This window comes from Carlito syrichta, unplaced genomic scaffold, assembly GCF_000164805.1.
Source record: "Carlito syrichta isolate Samal-C Ts95f unplaced genomic scaffold, Tarsius_syrichta-2.0.1 Scaffold236168, whole genome shotgun sequence".
In the NCBI taxonomy this organism is placed as follows: domain Eukaryota; kingdom Metazoa; phylum Chordata; class Mammalia; order Primates; family Tarsiidae; genus Carlito; species Carlito syrichta.
In genome coordinates, this window is record NW_007180264.1 from 265,160 (window position 1) to 274,192 (window position 9,033).

Genomic DNA, 9,033 nt, shown 5'->3' on the forward strand with positions numbered 1-9,033 from the left:
TACATTTTTAAAAGGCCAAAGTAGTCAACTCTTTCCTGTGACTATTAGTCATGAACGATCTTATATGATTATTGCAAATTTTCCACATGCTCTTCTACTACTCGAATAAAATGCTTTAAAAAGAAACATAAGGAAAGTAGCCTGAAGGAGGTAGAATTTAAATCAGATCTTGAGGCTGGGTAAGATGGAGAGAGGACGGGATGAAGGGCATTCTTGATACATGCATAGCCTGAGGAAAAGAAGGGAGCAGGAGATCAGGGATGTGTGTCGGGAGGGGTGAGGGCCCTGGAGAAGCCAGGCAGGAGAGCTGATGGGATAAGGGAGATAGGACCCCAGAAGAAGCAAAGGTCCAAATCCCTATGGACTTAACTGGCAAGACACCTGGGGTCTCTGTTACCTCAGCTGTCCTCAGGGGAACTGAACACTGATTACATACCCACCATGTGGACCAGGTGGCAGGCATTGTGCTACTCCTGGAGCACAAGATAAATAAGAAACAGGCATCGCTTTCAGTGAATAAGAACTGGCTGCATCATTTACTGGGATAAATTTTGTAATCACTCTGAGTTTCCAGCTTCTCCTATAATAAATGGAAATAGGGCAGGCATGGTGGTTCGCAGTACTTTGGGAGGCTGAAGCAAGAGGACTGCTTGAGCCCAGGGGTTTAAGACCAGCCTAGGCAACATAGAGATCTTGTCTCTACAAAAGAATTTAAAAATTGTCTAGGAGTGGTGGTGTATACCTGTAGTCCTAGCTACTCAGGAGGCTGAGAGGGGAGGACTGCCTGAGCCCAGGAGGTGTGGTCATACCACTGCACTCCAGCCTGGGTGATAAAGTGAGACCCTGACTAAAAAAAAAAAAGGGGGTGGGAAATAAAAGTTACCTTGCCAGGAGTATAAAATGACTAAGATTACATACCTGGCCCCAATATGCCATCACCCTATACGCTAGTTCCCTTCTTAGCATACTCTTCCCTCTTTCTCGCCCCAAATCAAGGGGAAGATAAGATGTTTTTCTAGTTTACCATTTCTCCACAGAGGTGAGCCAGAACAAAGGACTTGTATTGTGTACATGTGGGCCAGGTGAGCAGGACTGTGATTCAGATATGTTAGGTGGGAGAAGGGAGGAAAGACAAACGATGCTGAAAAGAGAAAAGCTATCATAAAAGGCCTTTTAGACAGTACTGAGGAACTTCATGCAATCGGGTGCCATCCAGGGTTCCAGGACAAAGCAGGGGATGGCACAGTCAGACCTGCACTGCAGGAAGAGCCCTTAAGCAGCAGAAGGAAGGACAAACTGAAAAGGCAGAAGTCAGAAGCAAGAAACCAGTTTTCAAGCCACTCCAATCCTCATCTTAATCTCCTCTAAATTCTTATAGTACAAACTATTTATTGAACAAATTCAAGCATCTAATTATATACTGTCATATCCTGCTGTCTTATAGGCACATGTTTTTCTCCAGAACCACATCATTTAGACTCCTGAGGACAGAAAGCGGCCAAACATTTCCATCCAGTTTCTCAAAGTGTTAAACACAGTGGTGGACCACTGCTGAGTTGGAAGTGAACTGGGCAGCAGTTACTGGGAGAAGGATACTGCCTTTGGTTAAAGTGGAGATTGAGGACTTACCCATGTTTTCAAGGGTCAGGTTTTCTCATGTTCCCTCCCTCAACTCTCCATAGCTTAGACATGAACACGCCTTGAGAAGGCCAAGGTTAACTCTTTACCACGAAGTCCATTTCGGCAAACGCCGAGACCAGCAGTCTGAGCTGAAACCTCATCTGGGTTGTATGTCTTAAGAGGCACTGAAGTATGATTCCCAGCTCATCTGATTCCCAGCACAGCCAGAGCCTGTCACCATGTTTGCTTTTTTTTCTGATAAGAATAAATTCCAGGGTAGATGGGAAGAAATCTCCAGGAACTTCAGTGTTTTTTCCACCACAGCTCTCTTTTCATGCTTGACTCTGTGGTGGGGTAAGCAGCCCATCAATACTTCGGCCACCCACATGGGCAATAAATGGTTAGGGAGTTTCAGTCAGCCCCTGATATGTGTAGATCCCTGGCTATCTATATGTGGAACCCTCCAGTCACCCCCGAGGTCCAGTGATGAGCACTGGACAGTGGGCAATCCTGTGTACTTCTCTTCCCACCCTACTTACATCCTATCCTGTGTGTGGGAGGTGGGTGTCCTCCTAGGCATGTGAAAAGATGACAGAGCCCCACATCCAAGTTTCATCCTTCTCACTGTTCTACCGAGCCAATGGCTTCCCCTTGACCCTATCACGCAGGACTAGCAATGTGGAGTAACAATGTCTTCTCGTGGGAAGAGGCCCTCGCAGGCCTTGGAAGTGTGCTCAGGGCCATTTGCTAGAAAATTCCTGGATCTTGGTTTGACATATGGAATATGGTTTGGCTCCAGAGGGCACACCCCTTGGGCAGACAGATCCCCTGCTCTGTGGAGAGGGTGCAGTTAGATAAGTAAGAGGGTTTTCTAGGCTGTGGGTTCAGGGCAGGGCTCTAGATGCCTGGGCCTAAAGGTCTAAACTCTGAGATAAAGAGTTTTATGAATTTCTGAAAATACAATCTCCTTAAGTTTTGGGCTGTCAGAGCCAAAATAAATAAATAAATAAATAGGTAACTTAGGTCAAATCCATAGATAGACCCTAATCAAATAGTAGTTGCTTCATAATGACATTAATTCGCCACTCAACCCCATTCAGTTGACCCCAGACCTTGTTGGTTCAAGTCAAATAGTCACAGCCAGGGAGGAATAAATTATTCTAGAATTATTTAACTGCAGGGCCACATTTAACTCAGACATGGCACCCTCATCACTGTCAGTAGATTTGGTAATGGTCTGAAAGAGTCATTTCGTTCTTCTCTGTGTCATGGCTTCTCCCCTATTTATTCTCATCACTTACGGAGATACAATCTCCACATGCATCTCATTAAGCATTTATCAGTTCGGAATACTGTTTGTAAAATTTCCTGTGTGAATAACTGCAGCCAAAGATTTTATCTAGGAAAGCCTTTAAGCCTTAGGATTTTTGTCTCTTAGCTGCTGGTCTTTATACTTCCTCCACTGCTGATTCTCTGTCCCCCAACCAATCCTTGGTGTGCTGGCTTGTTGCCTTATGGTTGTAATATGGCCACCTGAGCACCAGGCACTACATTTGTGTTCAAGGCAGAAAGCAGGGGAAGGGTAGAATAAAAGCACCAGTGATGTCTTTTCTTCCCCCTTCTTTTAATCAGAAAAGCAAGAGCTTTCCCAGAAGGTGCCTAGCTGATTTCAGCCTGTGTCCCTGGCCACCCTTAGTGGCAAAGGAAGCCCCTACAGTGGCCCCAGCATGGAATCGAGCAAGGGCAAAGGGGATTGAAAATGGGTTATGTACTGGTTGCCCAAAATATCTGCCACTAGGGGAAAAGCCCTAAAGGGTACAAGGGACTAAGACCCACAGAGACGAACATCTCATAGTGCAGAAATTCTTAGAAAAAGGCGTGAACCACAAGGGGACACCTACCTACTGTCCCACTCTGATGTCATCTAAGTCTCCTTGATAGAAAGAGGAGCTTTACTGGAGGAAGGGGTTCATTAAGTCCTTTGCTTAAAAACAGGCATATAAAGGAAATGGAGGTAGAGTTGGGAACAGGTTTTGCCTTCTTTCAGGAGTAAAAACCAAACACGCAAGTTTGAAACAACTTCCACTTACCAGCTCAGAAGGTAGTAGGAAACAAAGCTTCATAATTTTGCCACATCTGTGGTGTCCACTGCATTTCTCAATGGTGATTGGGCCTCTGAGTCAACCTCCAGAATAAGTTAGAAAGCTCTGGGACCCTCCACTGGTGGTGGAACCTTTGCAGAGGGGATGGGAGGGAAGGAAAGTAGGGCAGGTCCTGCAGGCAGTGCAAGGAAGAGAAGGATTCCTGCCAGCTGCGATGGGGCCTGCCTGGGCCTGAAAAGGAGCTTGAAGGCGTAATTTGTATTTCTTTGAGTCATGCTCTCACTCTGTTGCCCAGGCTGGAGTGCAATGGTACAATCATGGTTCACAACAGCCTTGAACTCCTGAGCTCAGGTGATCCTTCTGCCTCAGCCTTTCGAGTCAATGGGACTACAGAAATGTGCCACCACACCAGACTGACTTTATTTTTTGTAGAGATGAGGTCTTGCTATGTTGCTCAGGCTTGTCTTGAACTCCTGGGCTCAAGCAATCCTCCCACTTTGGCCTCCCAAAGTGCTGGGATTACAGGTGCGAGCCACTATGTCTGGCATGTGTAATTTTTAAAAGTTACTCACTTGTGAGAGATCCTGCAGGATCCCAGGTAATAGAGAGCTGAGGTCTTGAGGTCATCCTGAGACTGACATCAGGACTGGTTTGATACAGAATGAGCACCTAGAACAGAATGTGTCCCCATGGCCTGGAGGGAGGGTCAGCCACAGGCAGGGTCAAATGGCTCCAACAGTGAAGGTTAACATGATTTGGAGGTAGATCACCACTGCTGTGCTTAGTAGGGATCTGTGAGTTTTGAGCATTTAGAGCTCAGTCTCTTATAGCTGACAACTGCTCAAAGCCCATGTCACCCTAGGCTAACACCACTGTACTTTCTACTTCTCTGAGGGCATTGGGTCAGGAACAGCCTCTGTTCAATCTCATCTTTGGTATAAAAGCAACTAACTTCCTTATTTTGAGATCATCTGAGGTGGCACTTCCCTGATGCAAAAGTTTGTGCTCTTTGCTACATTCACAACACACACTTGGCAGCACATTAGTTTATGGAGCACTTTCTTTTACAGCCTCTCCTTCTGCGTTTGTCTCCGCAAGTTAGCCAGAAACTCTGTCGGAATGTCTCCCTGGAATAGTCTTCCTTCTGTATACACTATACACCAGCATGCTGCCAAAGCATTGTTCTGGGTTAATTCGAGTCAGGTGGTAAGTGGTGAAGGAGCCACTGCAGTCTGACTCATAAGACTCATAAGGAACACACACATTTTGATATGCACTCCACATGTAATATACAAAGTCAACGATTTCATCAATATCAACACAATAAAATTTTCACATAGAGAATGCCATATTTTAAGAATACTGCAGTCGACATTGTGAATACATTAAATAACTCAACTGTATGGTTAAGTTTATGTTATGAATTTCAACTCATTTAGAAAAATACTGAATTACTATACTATGCTTTTAGACTTTATGAAGTACTTTTACTACCTATTAACTTTTCTTCTTACACCCCTGTGGGTTAGAAATACAGCAACAGTCAATTGTGTTTTCTCAGAGAAACCATAGCTTCATAGAAGGTATGAATTGCCATCCCGTGGATACTGAGCAGCAGAAAACTCTGGGGTGCTGACTCCTGGCCAGTGCTCAGGCTACAGTGGTTCCAAATCAAGTCACTCAAAGGCACGGTTCTCTCTTGAGTCAGCAAAGGTCAGCAAAGGGAGCAGAGGCATCATGACACTATCAGGAAGCCAAGTTATCTTTTCTCCATGTTTGAATCAAGGGAGAAGTTCATCTCTCAGGAGCAGTATGGCAGGAGGGTGGGTGTGGAGATAACATGTGTTTTAATGTCTAAGCCATTTCTCAAATGTTTGCTTTAATTTTTTTAAGTGAGCCGGGTTCAGTGGCTCAGCCTGTAATCCCGCGCCTTTGGGAAGGTGAGGTGAGTGGATTGCCTGAGCCCGTGGGTTCGAGACCCGCCTGGGCAGGAGAGACCTCATCTCTACAATAAATCAAAAAATTAGCTGGGCATGGTAGCGCGTGCCTGTAATTCCGGCTACTCGGAAGGCTGAGGTGGAAGGATCACCGGAGCCCAGCAGGTTAAAGCTGCGGTGGCCAGGAGCGGCCACTGCACTCCAGTCTGGGTGACAGAGGGAGACTCTAACTCAAAAAAAAAAAATTTTTTTAAAAATGTAATTCAGTGTTTTGTAAGTACTGTGTATTTAAAAAGTTGTACAGTCATTTCCAGGTCTGAAAACAATGATGTTGGTAATTTAATGGGTATTGTGTTGAATCTGTAGATTGCCTTTGGTAGGATGGACATCTTAACAATGTTGATTCTTCCTATCCATGAGCATGGAATATTTTTTCATTTGTTTGTGTCTTCTTGGATTTCTTTAAGTATTGTTTTCACTGTAAAGGTCTTTCACTTCTCTGGTTAGGAAGATGTTGAGGTATTTCATTTTTTTTGTGACTATTGTGAATGGGACTGCACTTTTTGTCTGTTTCTCTGCCTGTTTGTTGTTGGTGTATAAGAATGCAACTGTTTTCAAATTATTCTACCAAAAAGATACCTGCATGCATATGTTTATTGCAGCACTATTCACAATAGCAAAAAACATGGAACCAACCATGCTGCCCATTGAAACTGGACATGGTACATATACATGATGGAATATTATGCAGCCATAAAGAAGGACAAACATATGAACTTTGCAGCTTGGATGCATTTAGAGTCTGTCATACTCAGTGATCTATCACAGAAACAAAGAACTGAGTGCCATATGTTCTCACTCATAAGCGGACCCTGGACATTTACCATAATACTACAAGAAAGGGATTGGCAGTAGTGGGACACTGCCAGGGGAGGGAAGGGGTCACATAACATCAATAAGGACACCTGATCTCAAACCAGATAAATTAGGGACCAAAGGGAGGCCCAAACTTTACCTGTGTGATGACCACTTATAAACCTAATCCTGAATTGTACCCCACATCTTAAAAAAAAAAGTTGTACAAGTACCACCTGTATCTAATTTCAAAACATTTTCATCATTCCCAAAAGAAACCCCATACCTATTAGCAGTCACTCCCCATCCTGCTCTCCTCCTAGCCCCTGGCAACCACTTATTTATTTTCTGTCTCTATAGATATTCCTATTCTGGACATTTCATATAAATGGAATCATACAATATGTGGCCTTTGTGTCTGGCTTCTTTCACTTAACATTATGTTTTTAAGGTTCATCCATGTTGCAGCATGAATGCTTTTTATGATCATTTAAGACATTTCTGAACCCCCAGGGATTCTTCCTCTGATTTATTTTCTTTTTTTAAAATTTACTTTTTATTTTTTGAGTTGGAGTTTTACTCTGTCAACCAGGCTGGAATGCAGTGGTATGATCACAGCTTACCACAGCCTCAATCTCCTAGGCTCAGGCAATCCTTCTACCTCAGCCTCCTGAGTAGCTGGAACTACAGGCATGTGCACCATGCCCAGCTAATTTTTTGATTTTTCCTAGGGGGGGGGGTCTCTCTATGTTGTCCAGGCTTGTCTGAAACTCCTGGGCACAAGCAATCCTCTCACCTCAGCCTCCCAGAGTGCTGGGATTACAGGTGTGAGCTACAATGCCCAGGTTCTGTTGCCCCATTTACTCCCTGCTGTGAGGATAAAGAGGATGGAGGACCAGAGTCAGGGCAACAGGAGTGGCCCTCATCCTGGTAGTGCCCAGAGAGAAGAAACAGACCACCCAGGAACATCACCAACATTCCACCACAGTCTCCTGTGTAGGTCAGAACCATCAGCAAACAGTCTTAACTAGACAGGTCTGTGCATGGCATACAATTCAGTCCAGCCCCAGGCATTTTCAAGGCAGCAACCCCTGCATGCTCTCCAGACAATCATGCAGTCAGACCTGCTGCCTAAACAAAGGTAAAGTCCAGCATCATCCAAAAAGAGTCAGCCAGCTGACCCACTCCTTCCGGGAACTTTCAGGAGCTCACTGTTAAATTGTAGAGACACAGTGAAACTTAACAAATTCATCTCACCTCAGTTGTCTTTTGCTAGCACTCAGATTGAAGCCCCTATGATTGATCCCAGGACAAATATAACTTGTAAACCTCCCTGATGTCCATATCCAACTCCATGTCAAGTTGATTTAACATCCAGGTGGCCTGAGCCAGCAGCTTACTACTAAAAGTCTTTCCAATTGGGCATAACATTAGATATTCTTACAGCTATTCTTCAATGTTCTCATCATCTCCTTTTTAGTATAAGATAGACAATGAATTAGAATGCCATTTGCAGAAGAAGAAATGGAGGCCTGGTAAGGGCAAGTACCCATATTTATTTGTAAAAGGTGATAGAACTAAAATGAGAGGTCTTCTCTCTATCCCCCTACCCAGGGTGAACCAAGTGGATGCATAACTGAACACCCCTTCCAGGGAAAAGGCGAGACAGAAATTAGTCAGCTCTCAGTTGTCCAGATCTCAGGCACATGTTTAAATCCAAGTTGTAGTCTTCCTGCCACCAGACCATGTATTCTTCTTCTTTTATAATTACGTAGAATATACCCAGAACACAACCTACAACATTGACAGCAAAATATCATAGGATGGTCAACTTGCAGTGTCCTTCACCACTCCAGAGTTCTCCAACACAGACCAAAGCCCACCACAAACAAAAGAAAGAGAGAAAAGTGACATATATTCACTTTACACAAAAGTCCAAAATAAAATCAGGCCTTCTACTAGATTCAGCCTGCCGAGGAAATAACAGGAGAAGGAGCAATGACCCCCAGCCTCCCTCTCTTTCCCACCCCGACCTTCCCATCCAGCCACCCTTCTTACCCTCCCTTCAAACGTGGCGGTGGTTCCTTCTTTGACACAGAGGTTCCGAGGGGGCAAAATGAAGGCAGGGGCCTCGGTCAGCGGCATGGAGCCGACTCTGGAGGGGTCCACACTGAGGGAGGTTTTGGAAATGTGTGATGAAGCAACCAGCTTCACGTCTCCCATGGTCTGCAAGAAGGAAGGAAGAGGACCAGGTCAGATCAGCAAAGCACAGCCTTGTCTTCCCTTCAGGCATTGGCATGCCTAGCTGGTGGTATGGGTTTTATGTGGAGCAGATGCCCTGTTAGGTCAATGTCCACTTGGAGCTCCTCTCTGGGAACGAGAAACACTGTGTCTTCTATACACAAAGTGCCAGAATGAGGTACAGCCCAGGGGACCCCAACCCCCGGGCCACAGAGTATGACTTGTTAGGAACTGGGCTGTACAGCAGGAGGTGAATGGCAGGCAAGGGAGTGAAATTG

General features: G+C 44.9%; 1 protein-coding gene across 6 annotated transcripts in view; it reads right to left on the bottom strand.

Moving 5' to 3' along the window:
- Positions 1 to 8,782, bottom strand: part of MYLK (myosin light chain kinase) — a 186,959-nt gene extending 178,177 nt beyond the window's left edge. For 5 of the 6 annotated variants that reach the window (XM_021709469.1, XM_021709467.1, XM_021709470.1 and 2 more), the window contains exon 1: positions 8,573 to 8,737. In XM_021709469.1, the coding sequence (XP_021565144.1) occupies positions 8,573 to 8,737 (165 nt within the window). Of the gene's footprint in view, positions 1 to 8,572 lie in introns of all 6 variants that reach the window. The other variant, XM_021709465.1, reaches the window with a different exon arrangement.
- Between the last annotated feature and the right edge of the window lie 251 nt (positions 8,783 to 9,033).